This window comes from Amblyomma mixtum, chromosome 8, assembly GCF_055824585.1.
Source record: "Amblyomma mixtum isolate Tamu chromosome 8, ASM5582458v1, whole genome shotgun sequence".
NCBI classification, from domain to species: domain Eukaryota; kingdom Metazoa; phylum Arthropoda; class Arachnida; order Ixodida; family Ixodidae; genus Amblyomma; species Amblyomma mixtum.
The window spans coordinates 121125177-121143573 of record NC_143019.1 but is presented as its reverse complement, the minus strand read 5'-3'; the positions used below and the strand labels follow the sequence as shown (position 1 = coordinate 121143573).

Below are 18397 nucleotides of genomic sequence, written 5' to 3'. Positions count from 1 at the left end.
GTGTGTATGTGTGTGTGGGGGGGGGGGGGGGCGGAAATGGTCGTTGGGGAGTGGGCTCTAAAGTGGCTTCAGTCATGCACAACGGTGCGTCGTGCGTACTCTCTCAACTATCCCCTTTAGATATGCGTCCAGGGTGACGGGCATGAAGCAGAAGAAGAGCGAGAGGGGCATGGAGGAACGACAGGACGGGGTCACGGTGTTCACACTAATCAATCAGAGTGGCGCGTTCTATCTCCTATCTTCATAGATTTATTGTGTTCTGGTCAAATTCCTCCGTGTTATGCCTTCAATAATATAGACGCGTCAGAAACAAGAAATGTAGCCTCAACAGTGATGCTGATACGAATAAAATGTTCAGCAGCGAATTGATGGTTGCGCAGGGAATATCGTCGTCAGACGTTTATCCACATTTCCAGCAGTATCAGATCTACTTTGCTGACTCCAGAAACTGGCTTCTTTAAGCAGCTATGTGATGACATGGGGAAAACAGCAGAATTCGCATTGAATAGACAAGACAGGGCATTTTCGCGATCCAGGCGCAGCATGCAAAATTTAGAAAATGTGATAATCTTTTTAGGAGAATTTTTAGCCAGTTTTAAAAATTTGAGAAGAAACTTACAGCAATGGTCACTAAATTTTAATTATTATAAATAATGCTTACGGAATATGGAACTCACCCAACTCGCCCAGCAACACACCTTGCTGCCCGCGTCGGTCAAAAACAAGGCAGTCATAATTGGTTGCTTTCTGGACTAAACGACATAGTTGGCGCAAAGATTTCATGGTCTCAGTTCTGTTGAGCGCTACTTAGAGCTCTGTTAGTATTTTTGTCACGTGCGAGAAAATTCGTCTTAGTTTTAGAAACGGGATACTTTAACACAGGCGGAAATTCAGTAGAAATTGCAGCCCGCTATTCAGAGTGCCTGAAGTTTATTCATCGTCCTTGCAGAGGTTCCCTTCGAAAAGTGGAACTCTCACGTCGCAGAGGCCTTCGTAGTTTTCAAGGCAGTCTTTCGAAACGTTGCTCATCGCCGATCGTCTCACCCACAACATGCAATCTGAAAAACAAAAAAATAAATATAAATTTAATCGATCTGTGTCAAATTTAGAGCCATAGAGCTTCGCTGACAATCTGTGACTTGAAGCAAAGTAATACTAACACACTCTTAGAAATTCTTTACCAGATCAGTGTGCTCGCATTGCGCTTCCATTCTGATGCCGTTTGGGTTTCGTTAATTCAGTGTTACAGAATATTTTCTAGACACGTTTTATTTGTGTCTCATACTTGAAACGACGACAGTTCTCGCTGTGCTTGATCTTCGCCAATGCAAGCAGCGTTGGTGCGAAGAATTTTTTACCATAATCAAAATATTTTGATCTATTAGTGCACTGAAATTTTTATCTTAAAAATTTTGCACAGTTTTACTCTTCATGAATTGCTGCTTTTTCGTTCCAATGCTGTACTCAGGAGTTCGGTCGGAAAACCAACATGTTAAAATAATGAGTTTCGGCATCATCCGTACTTGGGTAGCCATATGTGAGCGGTTACAAAAGATCTGATTAAAAAATTGTGATTATATGCTTTCTCCTATGATTAACTGCTTTCTTCATATTTTAAACTTTTTAGGCTCCTTTTCTTATTGCTGAAAAATGAGCACCTCGGCGATAATAGTAAAAAAATGCAAAATGAAACCGATTTAGTGCAGGAGCAGACTATGTCATGAAAACGATATTTTATTCTCCAGCACGCATAGAAGTTCAGAAAAAGTACACAAATTATTGCCTTTAAAGATTCCAAAATATTCAAAAAAATAACGAGGAAAGGCTTACGTTCATGATTTTCATAAGGAACCTTGGCCACGGCGCAGGTTTTGTAGTCAGTGTATTCTAAGGATGCAGTGAATTCTCGCGTTTTATCTGAAAAGACAGTAAAATGTTAGTCACACAAATCAGAGAGCAACGGCTACTAATGGTACCTGCAGATATACTGACACAATATTTGGAGGTATAAATATAAAAGATGGCGCGCTTATCATCCCAGGTGGCATTTGGTGAACTTCACCGAAGTCGGAAACACATAGCCAGACTTGCCGATCAGTAACTGATAAAGCATGATAAAGGGTAGATGGAAATTTTTGTTTTTTTTTATTAAAAGCGATTGCACTTTCTTTCTGTTCTTAAACGGCAACATGACGTGAAAAACGATTTCAATATCACGCCAGTAACCACGAACACAAGCAATGTAATATAAGTTCACTACAGCAATCGCTGCTCTGATATAAACTGTGTCTATGCCACCAACAATATGGACGGGCATTCTTTGAGAGAGATACATTTTTTCAGAGAGGAAACGCAATCACCGTCGTTCAAGTAGAATTTGCTTTGGCCAGGGGTATCTCCAGGGAAGACATGAAAGGTGACGTCATTCCTGCACAGGAGGACATACTTGGAAAATCACACAGTGTGCCATGTACGAATATTCCCAAATAAATGGATGATGCATGGAAAATCACATTCCTCGAGAACATTGCTGAAGCAGAGAGGAAGAAAATCATTGTGCAGAATGCTGTGCCTCCGGCCGAATGAAATGTTCGTGCTTAGCACCTTCTGGCTTTTCTTCTAAATAATGAAAAATTCTGCACTTTTTTTTCATCAAGCAACAACAGAGTAAGTAAAGATAGAATATTAGGTGCTATGAGCATCATGCGGGGTTTATGAAAATTAAATTTTTCATATTTCTACGCCAATATTCTCCGCAAAAGAAACACATGCTTAAAATACGCCTCTCGCCACAAGCATAAAATATCCCACGTAGGCACTCCACTTATCACTGACAAAATGAAGAGACGCGGTGAAATAAGAAGTATGATTTGCACTGGAGAGAAAACACTTGATTGCATACCGCAGAAATCTTCGTGCTCAAAAGAAATGAGGTTTCAGGTATAAGGCCAGAGAACGCATTGGTCAAAATCCAAGAAAGGAAAGAAACAAAACTCCTTGCCATGAAGGTTTTTGGAGAAAACTGTTATTCGCTCCACGGCAATAGCGGGTATTTACTAAGGCCAACTCGTTGATCCAATGTTTCTTTTAAGCACTAGATATGTTGCATTTCCTGCGTGATACGGTTATTTTATATTTTGAAACGGGGACACGACTGTTTGCAGGGATGCATACAAGGCTCACAGAGACACGGTTAGGTCACGTAAATGCATACAAGGGGCATTAAATGTTGCAAAAAATATCAGCGCATGCTGCAACACGTCGTGGGCGCCTTTTCATAAGCTGGAGATATCTGAGTAGTCACCTCGATGAGAAGAAAGATTCTACACCTGTCATGTGTCGGCTTAATCGATGAATACTATATACATTTTATGACATTTCTTGTATATTCTTTGTTAACTAGACGGGGACGGAGACTTCGTGAGGCGTTTTAAGTCTTTCCTTAAAAAAACGGTTTGATTGGTGGATTAATTGGCTGATTTATGAGTGAGTGATAGAACAGTTTGTATTCTTTCATTTTACAGGCGTTGATTGCATTTGTTCATCGCAGCTAATAGGCACATTACGGTCCGGCCAAAGCTCTTGCCGATGTTATTTTGCAGCTTGACTTATTTTGTCCTTAAACATGCTTGGCGTAATTATTACTGCATCGAGTTTTTGAAACAATTAGTCTCAGAACACATGCTGACACCTTTGATTCCATGCGTCACTTCAGTCGCACGATGTCGCATCATCCTAATGCCACATTAACTATCAAAATATACTTGTCTACACTAGCAAAACATATTTCCTTGCCCACCTCTTATGTCCATCGGGACCCTTGAAGTGCCAAACGTAGGTGGCAGTCTTGGCCTTGGGATCAAAGTCTACGCGTGATGAGCTAAGGCACTTGAAGGAGGAGTCGTTGCTCGACGTGAAGAGGGCTACGCTGCTACGAAACGCCGAGTATAGCTGTCATGAAGGAAGATAGAATAGAGTGGATGTTCGAGGTTATTTTTCTGAAATTTCCACCACGCGTATTTCCTACAACCTTAATAATTTTTGTTAGAGGAAGTTTTTCAGGCCGTTTCTTGAGAACACCCGACTGAAGTCGCCATGTCTGCCCTTTTTCAGCCTATCTTCCAGGATGTGTAGTTAACATAGGAAGTAGCGCTACTAACAGGCGCCTATTACTGTTTAGCTATTCGCCAGTTTGCTCACACTTGTCGTTTTCATGACCGTCGTTAAAAGACGCCCTGTTTTCACTGCGTCGATCACACTAGCTTCTACCCAAAAAAACCTGTCCAGACTCGCGAAGCAAGTAAATTAAAGCGCCGTGATTCTCCATGATCCTTAAAGGAATCGGGGTTGTGTTCCCGTCCACAAACTTTAATCTTTAGGTGTGCGCCCCCTGTCCTCTTGTCGTAGTGGTCGATGGATACTGAAAAACTCATTTCGTTGCAAATTTTTTCCTTTTTTGCCCTTTATTCTCCTCCCCACGTGTAGGGTAGCCTGCTGGGCATCGCCTGGTTAACCTCCCTGCCTTTCCGTCCTTTTGTTTCTCTCTCTCTCCACTCAAGCTTTGTTAATCCTCATTAGCAACTGGTGCTCAAGGCGAAGAAATGGCACATAGGGTCAGTTAGTGTGGACTCATATTTTAGCAGCGCCACAAAACGGAGTGAAGACTGCAGATCTAACACACCACAGGCGAAACAGACGAGTTGTCGGCAGCTCATTTTTTTCAACGTTCTGGCTATAGGAAACGCTGGAGGAAGATAGCGTGTGCTCAGCGTCCAGACTAGATTCAGCGCATCTTTGAAACAGGGAAGGAGATTGAGTTTTTACGCCTTTTTCAAATCAGCCTAAATTGAGCTCTAACCCTGTGATTCTTTTGTATCTATGCTTTCATCAGTAACAATGATACCCAGTTGATGAAGAGTACAAGAGACAAGTGCAAAAAGAACAAAATGTGTTGTTATCGTTAAGTAAGGGCCTATTTTTCTCTATTAATGCATAATTCTGTAGTTATATCGCTAAGACAAGCGGGAGCTCAATATTACATAACATTTCTGTTCTCACTACAAAACATTCGGTTGAAAACCGATATTCAAGGGTGATGTCTCTAAATAGCAGAAAAACAATTTTGTGAACAGAAAAAGTTTTCGTTTGTTTCTTGAAACTATGGACACTAAACCTGTTTTAGGAGATTATTGGCATCAAAATGAAAGAATGGCGGCTGAATGAGAGCTAACTCGTTTCCACAAGGCTCCACAACTCGTTTCTCATTCTGCACTAGTAGTTTGTTTGAAATAGTCAACAAAGGCATTAAAGGTATGCTGCCAAACATTCATAAATATTCCGGCAGAAATGGGCAGCTGCAATTGCTATTGTATTTTTTATTGCAAGCATAACTTTTTTCTCTATTATGTAACTCCACTGTTTGTCATTTATTTTAGCTATTCTTTCACTCTAATTTTAGTGTAGCGAACGGCGTCCTCGTGTGGCTTCCCATTAGGTTTTTATTTATCTTACTGTGCACTGTTCTGCCTATATTATTTCACCTAAAATGAGTAAAGAGGCACATTCTTTCTCTAGGCTTTAACTGAGAAAATGAACCGCCGCAATCGGCTCCTGAAGCGGAGAGGCGTGGGGAATAATGCTCAACTTTGCTTTACTGGAGTTTATACGGTGCTCGACAGGACTTCTCCTTTTGCAGTAAGTAAGCTTGGAAACACGGAATAAGGATCGACACCACTGAATAGCGGCAGTCCTTTTCTCTAGCCCTGATTATTCAAGGAACTTTGGCGAAACTACGCGCATATGCAACTCTCAGGGCTGTGTTTCTTGGCAATAGTCATTTTGGGCACGTGTAGGCTAAACGAAAAACTGCTTAGAACGCCCACGTCTCGCCCTGCAAGTAAAATTCTTAGTGGTTAGCTGACGAACATGGAGTCTTTATTTTCAAGGTACCAAAACTCTGATGACAGCGCTGTAAAATGGATTGATACATCCTCATCGTTCTAGTCCTACCTAATATCCGCATTCACAACGCCCTGAATCGATCGACGCCAATAAAGATGCTCTGCCCTGCTAGCCTTTGAAAAAATAATTGAAAAACTTTACGTAATAATTTTTTGCCTAACCAAATTAGTACAAAAAAGAGCTGTGTTCCCCCTCATTTCGAGATATCCTTAATATCATAGTCCAGTTACATCAAAATACAGTTGTCTAAATTATTCCGAACAGCTATGACTTCAGATTATAAACCAAAGCAAATACCAGGCTCCCCTGACCACTTGAAGTTGCTACGAAAGAGTGCCTGCTGTGGGTTTGCAACAATACAACTCCGAAAATATGAAAATATACTCACCTTCACATCAGCCGTAGGATCGCGCCAAAGATTACTCGTAGGAACAGCGGCTACCAGTGCGCATAGCAGCAGGCCAGAGCCCACTTTCGGCCAAACCATGCTTCAAGGGGGGGAATACAGATTGTGCCCTACAAGCCAGGTACTGCAAGTGCTTTATAAGGTAACCCGCATGTTCTTATCTTCCGAAGAAGAGAAAGCAAAACTTGTTTGGCGTGTTGCGGCAATGCAGAGTATGAAAGGGAAATTGTAACTATCAAACATAGGATCAACGATCTCCAGATGCGGGTACCTGTCTAGAAAGGCATTTTTGTATGTTTTTTTCCCTTCTTTAAAATAAAGCCGTTAGAGAAGGAGAGATTAACGAGGCATCGCGACAGAAAACAACTTGACAGATAGCGGCCCGTGTTACTGCGCTGACTAAACTGCTCCTTGCAGCCCTAAAAACCGGACTTGACCCAAGCTATATACAAAGCTTCATTTTGATTTCGTTAACTCCCTAAAAAGCAGGTAGATGGCAACGCGACTGGCTATTGAACAGCTTGGTGTCGTCGCTCGTCTTTTTAGTATTGTTTTCTCCATTTTACATACATAATCTTCTTCTTCAGCTTGGTATTATTATGTTCTTCCTCCCTCTCCTTCTAACTGTGGCCTGAGTAATCGTGCCACAGCTTCCAGTGACGTGGCCCACACAGCGAAAAACATTACAAAAGACATATGGGCCCATTACAGTCCCGCTGCCTGCTCCTTGAGAAAGCACGCGCTGACTCTGCAGGCTTTAAATATGGACTCTAAATATGGGCGATGGAGGATGAAGGAGGGAGATGGGAGGAGGAGATGAGATGACAGGGGTAAGTTATCTTCAATTTCTTAGAGATTATGAATTTAAATGATATTAGTGTAATTCCAAGATGCTTAAGAAATTTATTCCAAAGCGTACGAACCGCCGCGGTGGCACAGTAGTTATGGCGCTCGGATGCTGACCCGAAAGACGCGGGTTCGATCCCGGCCGCGGCGGTCGAGTTTTAATATAGGTGATATTGTAGAGGCCCGTGTGCCGTGCGAAGTCAGTGCACGTTAAATAACCCCAGGTGGTCGAAATTTCAGGAGCCCTTCGCTACAGAGCCCCTCATAGCCAGAGTCGCTTTGGCACGTTCAACCCCCGTAAACCAAACCAGAAAGCGTACGAAAAAGATTTGATAACTTACACGTCGATCATTTTACTTTCCGTTGCCTACAAATGTATTTAATAAGGTAATTCCTAATATAATCAGAAAAACCAATCACTTTGATCAACCAAATTACCAGTCTGGCTTTCGTACAGGCTACTCGTCATTAGACCATATTTACACTATCAATAAGGTGATAAAGAAATGCGCAGAATATAACCGACCCTTATAGATAGCCTTCTTAGGTTACGAGAAAACAATTGACTCAATCGAAACGGCAGCAGTTATGTACGCATTTTGGAATCAGAAGTGCGTCATGTAAATATACCGGAAGAAATTTGTAACGGCTGCATAGCCGCCATATTCCTTTAAAAAGAGGAATAAAATTCCAATAAGAGAGCGTGTCAGGCAGGGAGGCACGATCTCGCCGATGCTATTCACCGTCTGTTCATAGCAGGCATTCGGAGACCTCTATTGGGCGCAGTTGGGTATAAGAGTTTATTATAGAGAATACCTTATGTTGCAACGCATTGGATTCCAAAGAAAGGCAAGCGCAGCAGTAGATGGCAGAAGGTAAGCTGAGCGCATGAGATTAAGAAGTTTGCGTAGATAATGTGGGCACGGCTGGCGCAGGGTTATAACTAAAATAAAATTTATTTTATGTATAAATACAGTGGTCTTTAAGATAGGACCATGAGACGTGGGGATATAGACACGTGTGCACAATAACACAAAAGGACAAAACTAAGAAAAGAAATAAAGCACCCTGGGCGTCAACAACAATAAAATTACTATAGCATACTAGAATAGTATTTAGACATTTGAAAACTACATCATAGAGGTGTCATCCTGGACTAGCGAATAATAGGAAATGTTTCAGAAATTAACTGAGCCCATTCAAATTACCAAGTATGTTATCACTCCATAAAGCACCATCTATTGCAGCTGCGGCTCGACGAGTAATAACGAATTCAAAATGAATACATGATGAGCCAGGTTGTTTCATTGTGCAATGGTTGCAGCGAAGTAGAAATATTTACACCAGGTAGTTCTTGCTGCCAAACTTCAGAGAGATTGGAGAGGTATTGGTGAGATAGGGGATACGAATAACTGGAGAGATATGGGAGAGGCCTTTCTCCTGCTGTGGGCGTAGTCAGACCAAGGATGATGATTTTCGACTTGGACAAGTGACCTTCTATTGCAACCCGTTTTCCTAGTAGGTGTCATGACTCGAGTACCAGCGCTGAAACCCAGCCTTCGCTGGCATATTTCTGTACCGGTGTCTAAGGAGCACCTGGTTTTGGACCAGCGCTGGTGACTGTCCCTGGCAGCGAAACGATCCAGGCGCCTGCGTGATCCTGGGGGCTGCAAAGGCTGCAGACGCCGCTCCACTGCGGAAGTCTTCAAGACTACTTCTTCAAACGAGTACATAGACAGACATGACGATTTAGGCACTGAATAAAATTGTTTATTGCAAGCACAATCTTTACCTTTACGTAGAATGTAGGCCGTGAGCGCATGGGCATTAATGGTAAAAACACACAAAAATATACGACTGAGGGGAGCAGAAATCTTAATTCGCCAACTTTCTTTCTAATTCCTTTTTACCAGCTCGAAAGAATATAATATTTCGCCGTGTCAAAAACTGTCAAGTCAGCTATTGAGATGTTCTCTCTGAGTTAGTACTTCTCAAGTCCTGCTCTGACCTGACGAAGACGAGTGTACCAAAGTCTCTGAAGCTGCCCGACACTCAGAAAGCTGCAGCCATATGGCACGGTCGCTCACTACAGACGCTCACTGTCGCCAAAAACACCGCCATGACGACGACCAGGTTGCACCGGCTATCCCGCCCTCTTCACTCGCGTGGCTCGCACCCCGCCAGTACCCCAACACTGTCCAAGAAACTCCTTTCCCTACAGCATCCTAGAGCACACAACTCCCGTCCACTGCATTAGTGAGCCAGTGACGCCCTCTAACGATCTCTGCCGACGCGGTCGCGAGACTGGGCACTGTGCATGTCAAACACCTCAAGCCGCACTACAACCCAGTGGTGCTGTCAGCTGCATTAGTCATAGATGGCTCCTTTTCTCAACGAGGTCATTGTGAAGAAGAAAGTGGGCATTCCGCAAGCTGCATTGCCATCGCTCAGAGTGAGACCCTGTTCAGCTTGACTGACGACGGACTGCATTTCACCTATGTTACGTGTACTTAAGCGTCGCCAGAAAATCAGTGCTACAATATTTATAATTCATATCGTTAAAAAACGATCCGTACGTATAGGGCTATATGCTGACGGATGTACCCTGCATGCAAAATTAGGTTAAACTGAAGACCGAAGGAGCCTTAATACAGATTTTCAAAAAAAAATTTCCTTGAGGTCACAGGTGGCACATTGCGGTCAATTTGGATAAAAAACACTGTGTATATGACCATAACATAAAAAAGAGGGATTCTGAGTGTCGGTACGCGGGTAATCTTTTCCTTTACTAAGTTAAAGAAGTTACAAGCTGGGTTTATGATATCTAATAACCAGTCTTGAGCCAAGCATGTTTGCTGTGTTTCAGCGAACGCTCTCCGAAAGCTTTTTTTTTTTTTTTACGTCGCTCGCTCAAGTTAGCGACCAATGGTAGACCACTCCTTGCCTACAACACCATTGTTAGACTCACCTTATCATAAGTAGTGATTACCTCGGATCCTTTTTACGAGAAGAGAATTAATAAATTAAAAATAGCTAGAAAAAAGTTGTGATACAACTCAGATGGCCGCTCATCAGCCTGTGACCTCCTTGAAACAAGTGGCTTACCGTCTATTTCCAACAGAAATGGTACTTGTCACCTGAAGTTATACAGCGCAGCTCTTAAGCGCCCAAGAAGGACTCTAGTTTGGGCAAGTTGGTTCATGATTCAGGAGGAAAACGGCGCAAAAAAACGTGCACAAAAGTGACAAACACGACAGGACCAGTGCCATGACAGGACCAGGCGCTGGTCCTGTCGTCTTTGTCTCCTTTGTCTACGTTTTTTTGCGCCGTTTTCCTCCTGAATCTTAAGCGCCTGCTTGTGAGTTCAGCCGCGTCGCCGGCGCCCATCTATCCGAGCCAAATTAGCAGTAAAGAAATAAAAATAAACTTAGCCGCGACTGGGATTTTAACCAGCGGCACAATAGTTCACACAGTATGGCTCAAAAAGCATCTAGGTTGACGACGCCGCAGGCTACCCGAAGCAAATACAAGTATCTGTTGCTGAGTTCTTGCTCAGGCAGCAACAGAAAACCGAAAAAAGCGGCATCCAGATGTTTCAAATAAGCGGGAAAAATACAGTAGTTATTCCCTATATACACACTTTGTCCATAAGTGCACGTATTCCCTAACCACTTCATAATCGCTTTCCCTGTTGTGAGCTCCTGTTCTCTTGCCAGACTGCTAAACAGTAATTTGGTCTTCTGCAAGTTAGCTTCAAGACCTACCGTTCTGCTTTGCCTGTCTGACTTATTAATCATGCTTTGAAGTTCTTCTGCTGAGCGACCTAGCAAGGCACTGTCGTGAGCGAATTGCAACTTACTTAGGTATTCTCCGTTAAGTCTCATCCGCAACTGCTCCCAATCCAGACGTCGGAACACCTCCTGTAAACAGGCTGTGAAAAGCATTTATTCGGATCGTGTCTCCCTGGCTAACACCCTTCCTTATTGGAATTTTATTGCTGACTTTATGAAGTACTATGGTCATTGGTTTGTTCATAGGAGACTGGCCAAGTGCTACACCAAGGTGGCCAAATCCTGCTCTCGTGAAGGAGTGCGTTGTCGGTTCCGGTCACTGAGATCAGGACGCACCCCAGGCCTGGTTATGCAATTCCATCGACACGTGGAGTTCCTTTTTTTAACCCGAGTGGAGAATTGCAGGGTACTGGGATTCGAACACCGGTCCTCTTGCACGCAAGGCGGATGCTCTACCTCTACGCCATCGCTGCACCTAAACACGAGGCATCGCAAGTGACAGCGACGTGATATACCAGATGTCCCAGCTAAATGTAACCAAGCTTTTAAAAAACACGGGGTGTCCTAGCTGTCTGAAACCAAATGAGGGTTGTTTAGAGTCGCGTGACCTAGTCTGCAATATTTTTTTCGTTCTTCAAGTTTGACAGGGTAGGCCATATACCTCCCATGTATTTTAGCCTATGTTTGTGACCCGTTTTCTCAGGATCTGTTGAAGTTAGAACAATCATATTGGTACCGTTGAAATTAGCTGTCCGAGTTCTCTTTACTGAACCAGAAGTATTATGTAATAAAAAGAGGCTTTTTTTTTCTTCTTGTTTTTAGTGCACCTACTCATTTTTCAGGCAAAAATGGCCGATCAATAGCTTGTGAGACAAAATCCCTTGAACTAATTTTAATAATTCTGGTTCAGTAGATGTCCCCCAAGGTTGCAATAATGTTGGCAAAAAAATGATGTTTCTAGCTGCTGCGGTTCCAGAGGGAAAGGGGCAAACGTTGCAAAAATCGCCATTTCGAGATAAGTAGCTTTGAAGTAAATAAAAGCGCTTTATTCTAGACCTGCACGCTATATATACTTGCGGTTGTATCAGATTAATAACCACCAGCTTCGTAACCACCTCCAGAGTCAAACTTTCTCTTCTTCGTTTGCTGCCTTGCTTTTCGGGCCTCTTTTGTAACCAGCTGTGCAGCCCTGTATGCAAAGTACAGTCGTCGCTCCCAGCAGCTGCAGCTTTTCCTATGCATCGTAAGGCATACACAATCCTCGCGTTGACTTCATAGAGGCCCGACGTTGTCTTTTTTGACGTCTGGATTTGATGCGACGAAGAACACCTTACTCAGTTGAGAGTGTAAGTGCAAGCAACGCCAGCTCTTCGTGCTGCATTTCCGAGATGCTGCAAGTCCCCACCGCACACTTTACACGCACAGCTTTCGCGATGGCACACGACAGCATGTCAGTGTCAATCAGAGCATAGCCACGGTCACAAAAACTCGCGTTTAGGTCATCCATTTGTGCTGCCGAGTGCGACAGCTTTGAAGAAGACGCGCACGCGGCGGCCGTTGCGTCCAGCGTCGGAATGCGCTGCGAGGACTTCGTGCCATGAGGAACGAACTTATGACGATTCTCGTAAAAGCGCCGCTTTTAAAATAACTTCTTCGTCTTCGTCATATCATGAACGCTTAGAATCTAGCCTCAAAATAATAAATAAACCGATTTTGACCGTGAAAGCAAGCCGAAAGAGATGCAAAATAACCCGCGTCGTGAGATGTACCGGCCGCGTCTGAGAATTGTTTTCGGTAAAAACGGAACGCTAGGTATTTACTACTGTTGCCGGGCAAGCAATAACTATTCTGCTAAACATGGAGAAAACGGGCGTTTTTTTTTTTTCATTGTTTTTTTCAGCCTAGGAGACGTACAGATCTCTCATAAGCGTGAAAGGAGGCGCGTTCGGTCAACACCTAGGTTTCGGAAAAGGTCAATTTTTGAGGTAAATAATTCGCGCACGCGCAAGTGACCCATTGGGAATCGTGGATGAATGATTGGGAAATCGAAATATTGAAAAACAAAAAATCATATTTTTTGCAAAATATTTGCCTACCCTGTTCCCTTAATTAACTAACTTTTTAATTATTGACTTAAGGAACAAAGTCTCAATGGAAAAGTTGTAGATCGCTTTGAGAAACAGCTTACTGAGACATTTGCAGCAAAGTACTATTTACCTAACGTAGTTTTTTTACCTACCGGACTTTAACCATAACCCGCACATTAAGAAAAAGCTTCCACATGACAACTGTGCCACTTCAACGTCCCAAGACGCGCCTTAAAAAATAAAATCCATTTTTTCTGAAGTCCTCTCCTCGATAAGACTTTGGGTGCACATTGGGGCAGAGAAGTGAGCGAGCAGCTGCTCACGTGACAACTTTCTGGTTTGGTTTGGTTTATGGGGTTTAACGTCCCAAAGCGACTAAGGCTATGAGAGAAGCCGTAGTGGAGGGCTCCGGAAATTTCGACCACCTGGGGTTCTTTAACGTGCACTGACATCGCACAGTACACGGGCCTCTAGAATTTCTCCTCCAAAGAAATTCTAGCCGCCGCGGCCGGGATCGAACCCGCGTCTTTCGGGTCAGCAGCCGAGCACCATAACCGCTGAGCCACCGCGGCGGCGTTGACAACTTTCTTTTAATGTCAATAAATGAAGCTACGTAAATCGTAACTTGACGGAAACAGCCCTACTAGCGGTTTTTCGAGGTGACCTAAAACTTTTGCATTGACACTTTCTTCCGGAAGTTAATAATTAAAAAATTAGCTAATTAAACTTAACCAATTACGTAACTTTGAAGAGCGAAAAAAATACTCAAGACTTGGCCACGCGACTATGAACAACCCTGAGTGGGTGTCACTGGACTAGGGCACTTCGCCTTTTTTTAACATTTGGTTACCTTTAGCTGGGACACCCGGTATAGCAGTGCGGATTATTGCGCCCGCTTGACTGCGCCTTACAGCCATAGAAGCGGACTAAATCGAGATGTAGTCACGACTTTCATCTGGCCTGATTAAAACCTCAAAGAAAGCAATGTCCACACATTGTTTGCTATTGTCTCACTGATTTCGAAGTCCCCACCATCGCCACCCTCCTCTTGAATTTATGTCGTGGTTCTTGTTGGGCTCCTTTTAGCTCCACACTGAGAACTCGCGCCACAGGTTTCGGCGACGTGGTCTAAAGAGCGAAAAAATTGTTAAAAACACCTTGGCACATTATAATTTCGTTGCCTGCTCCTAGGGAAAACACAGACGAACTGTGCTGGTTTCAAATATTGACTCTTGTAGTGTGCCAACTGTGACAGGTTCCGCTACCGCCATGCGCCGACATTGCGCTGCGCCTGACGACGACGAAGTTATGCGCCGACACTACGCTGCGCTTGACGACGACGAAGTTCCCCCGCTCTCTTGGTGCTGGCTACGCCCGTCTACGCTGCCAGACCCTGCACAGCGGTTCGGTCTCTTGAGGACGCCTAATAAACGCACCCCTACAATTGGTGGAGGTGCTGCGTTCGTCCCCTACCAACCTGGAACTCCGGAGCCGTACGCTGCCGCCTGTGTCAACCATGCCAAATGAGACTGCCCCAACACCGGCGGCCAGTTCAACCACCGTCATTTGTTCTGGCGCCATCCGGCAGCGTGACCCTGCCCTCTTCAGTGGCACTGCCGACCAAGATGTTGACGACTGGTTGTCATCGTATGAGCGAGTGAGCAGCTACAACAAATGGGATGACACTATCAAGCTGAGTAACGTCATCTTTTATCTCACGGACGTGGCGAACCTCTGGTTTCGAAACCATGAGGCGGACCTACCCACTTGGCCCGTATTTAAGAAGAGTTTTGCGGAAGTATTCGGCCGCCCTGCGGTGCGCAAGCTCCGTGCCGAACAGCGCTTACGGGACCGCGCTCAACACACCGACGAGACCTTCACAAGTTACATTGAGGACATCGTTGACCTCTGCAAACGTGTCAACGCCGCCATGCCAGAAGCGGACAAGATCCACCACATCCTCAAAGGCATCGCTGACGACGCATTTCAGATGCTCCTCGCGAAAAATCCTACCACCGTCAGTGAGGTTATTAAGCTTTGCCAGAGCTACGACGAGCTCCGCAAGCAGCGCGCTTCCACACGGCGTGCCGGTGTCTGCGACGAGGCCCTCTCTACACTGGCCCTGGGCGGTACTTCTCCGGAGGACTCCCCTCTTCTCAACCAAATCAAAGCCTTCGTTCGTGAAGAGGTCGCTCGCCAGCTGTCCCTCATATCACATTTTCAAGACCCCGCCCGCCAAGTTCCTGACTCGACCCCGTCTTTGGCTCCTACCATTCGCCGTGTCGTGCAAGACCAAGTCGCTGACCTGCTACCGTCAAGCCCTGTGCTCCCGCCTGTGACAGCACCCCTGACGTACGCCCAAGCAGTGGCCAGGCCACGACATACGCCGGCACCCGATTCATACCAGGCCGCCCCTTCTTTCCGTCCGCCGCCGCCGTCTGAGCCCCCGTCTCAAGCTCCGTTCTCAAGAGTTCGCCCACATCCTACGACTCCCTGGCGTACTGCGGACAACCGACCCATCTGTTACGCCTGTGGTCGGCCCGGCCATGTCGCGCGGCTTTGCCGCCAGCGCCTTCCGCCTTCTCGACCTGATCGGCGCTCCCACCCGTACGATGCCGAACTATCCTCGCCGCGAAGTCCACCTGGTCCCCCCTTTGTTTCCCCTGATCGCCAAATTTACACCACTCGCCGATCGCCTTCCCCTCGACGCCATTCCCCTTCTCCGATGCTGCGACGTTCTAGCTCCGCACTTGAGGGAAACTAACAGCCGCAGTTCCGGGGGCAAGAACTGCGCTTGTTTCGAACTCCTCAAGTCCTCCGTGTCATCCCGCTAATGTAATCGTAGTGTTCGTGGAAGGTGCCAAGGTTCTCGCCCTCGTCGACACGGGCGCTGCAGTATCTGTTATAAGTGAAGCTCTCTGCCGCCGACTCCGCAAAGTGACTACCCCACTTTCTGACTTTTCGCTTCGCACCGCCTCCTCACAGCGCATTCATCCCTCAGCCGCATGTACGGCCCGTGTCCTCATTCAAGATGTTTTGTACACCATCGAGTTTATTGTGCTGTCTCACTGCTCACACGACATCATCCTGGGATGTGACTTCCTTTCGACCCATCGTGCCGTTATTGACTGCGCTCGAGCTGAAATCGCCTTTTCTCCGCTGTGTGACGCTCCCTTTTGCGACGTACCTACGCAGTCTGCCAAACTTGTGGTCGCGACTGATACCGACATTCCTCCGTTTTCTGCTGTCCTCGTACCCCTCTCCTGTGCCGGCGTCACTCATTCAACTGTTTTCTTCACGCCTTCCGAAACCGCTTCCCGCCATCCCTGCCTCCTGCTTCCCTTTGCTGTTCTGACGATCGACCATGGACAAAGTGCAATTTACGTCTCGAACCCATCTTCGTGCCCGTCAGCAGTGCTCCGAGATGAATGCCTCGGGCGTATTGAAGAACTTGATTCCTGCCTTCCCTACCCTATTCTTGATACCACCGTTTCCTTCGATGTCGATGTGCTCAGCTCCTGTGATGTTAAGACTGATCCACCGCCCTCCGACGTCTTCCACCGTGCCATTGACGCTGACCTTCCACCCGCGCTACGTGATCAACTCGTCGCCCTCCTCCAGCGCTTCAGGTCTTCTTTCGATCTTCCTCAGACTGCCTTGGGCCGTACGTCTGTCGTTGCGCACACCATCGACACCGGTACACACGCCCCTCTTCGCCAGCGCCCCTATCGTGTCTCGGCTTCTGAGCGCCGCGTCATTTCTGATCACGTGGACGACATGCTCCGTCGGGGTGTCATACAGCCCTCTCACAGTCCCTGGGCGTCTCCTGTTGTGTTGGTAAAAAAGAAAGATGGTTCCATCAGGTTCTGTGTTGATTACCGCCGGCTCAACAACATCACACGCAAGGACGTCTATCCCCTGCTACGAATCGATGACGCCCTGGACTGCTTACAGGGAGCTGAGTATTTCTCCTCGCTGGATTTGAGGTCAGGTTACTGACACTGACCTCCGTTTTCTGCTGCCCTCGTACCCCTCTCCTGTGCCGGCGTCACTCATTCAACTGTTTTCTTCACGCCTTCCGAAACCGCTTCCCGCCATCCCTGCCTCCTGCTCAAAAACTGCCTTCATAACACCTGACGGCTTATATGAATTCAACGTCATGCCGTTTGGCCTTTGCAACGCCCCGGCAACTTTCGAACGCCTGATGGACACCATCCTTAGTGGACTCAAGTGGGAGAGTTGTCTTTGCTATCTCGATGACATCGTCGTCTTTTCTGCGGACTTTTCTTCTCATCTCACCCGCCTGGAGCGCGTTCTGACTTGTCTTACTGACGCTGGGCTCCAGATGAATTTGAAAAAGTGCCGCTTTGCTGCCCGACAACTCACCATTTTAGGACATGTAGTCTCTAAAGACGGCATTCTTCCGGGCCCCGCCAAACTTCGTGCAGTTGCCGAATTTCCGAAGCCCACCTCACTGAAGCAGCTCCGTAGCTTCGTTGGCCTTTGCTCGTACTTCCGTCGCTTCATCTTAAATTTCGCCTCGATCATCGCTCCTCTGACCCAGCTACTCGCAGGCAGCTCCAACCTCTCCGCTTGGACGCCTGCTTGCGATGACGCCTTCGACACCTTGCGCCGCCTTTTGGTTTCGCCTCCTATCCTGCGCCACTTTGACCCGACTGCGCCTACTGAGATCCACACTGACGCCAGCGGTATTGGACTGGGTGCCGTTCTCACCCAACGCAAACCTGGCTTCCGTGAATATGTGGTCGCCTACGCCAGTCGGACCTTGAGCAAAGCGGAGGCCAACTATTCTGTTACCGAACGAGAATGTTTGGCCATCATTTGGGCCATTGGAAAATTTCGTCCCTATGTCTACGGTCGCCCGTTCTGTATAGTAACCGACCACCATGCCCTGTGCTGGCTGGCCTCTCTCAAAGACCCGTCAGGCCGCCTAGCTCGCTGGCTCTGCGATTGCAGGAGTATGACATTCATGTCATTTACCGCTCCGGCCTCAAGCATAATGACGCGGACGCTCTTTCCCGCTCGCCGCTACCTAGTGCTTCATCGCCTGCTCCTGTGTCTGCTTACGACTTGTCCTCGCTTGCCACTGCCGACATGTCAACCGAGCAGCAGAAAGACCCTTGGATCGCCACTCTTATTAACTTCCTTTCGAGTCCTACGACTGATAATTCGTCCCGTTCTCTCTTACGTCAAGCCCGTCACTTTTCTATTCGGGACGGTCTCCTCTACCGTCGCAATTACCTGTTCGACGGACGCAAATGGCTCCTAGTGATCCCCCGCCATCT

At 46.2% G+C, this 18397-nt stretch overlaps 1 protein-coding gene across 1 annotated transcript; it reads right to left on the bottom strand.

Moving 5' to 3' along the window:
* Positions 1 to 930: 930 nt before the first annotated feature.
* On the bottom strand, positions 931 to 6448 carry LOC149334144 (uncharacterized). Its single transcript, XM_089556203.1, has 5 exons — positions 6350 to 6448; positions 3800 to 3951; positions 2361 to 2428; positions 1831 to 1917; positions 931 to 1058 (listed from the first exon to the last, which is right to left on the bottom strand). The coding sequence occupies exons 1-5, from the start codon at positions 6446 to 6448 to the stop codon at positions 931 to 933; spliced, it is 534 nt and encodes a 177-aa protein (XP_089412329.1).
* Between the last annotated feature and the right edge of the window lie 11949 nt (positions 6449 to 18397).

Excerpts from the sequence above, each read along its gene's own strand:
- LOC149334144 (XM_089556203.1), bottom strand. The coding sequence starts at position 6,448 with ATGGTTTGGCCGAAAGTGGGCTCTGGCCTGCTGCTATGCGCACTGGTA. Across the intron at positions 2,429-3,799 it reads GGTCCCGATGGACATAAGAG|GAATGACGTCACCTTTCATG; the intron begins GTGGGCAAGGAA and ends CCTCCTGTGCAG. Across the intron at positions 1,059-1,830 it reads TCCTTATGAAAATCATGAAC|ATTGCATGTTGTGGGTGAGA; the intron begins GTAAGCCTTTCC and ends TTTGTTTTTCAG.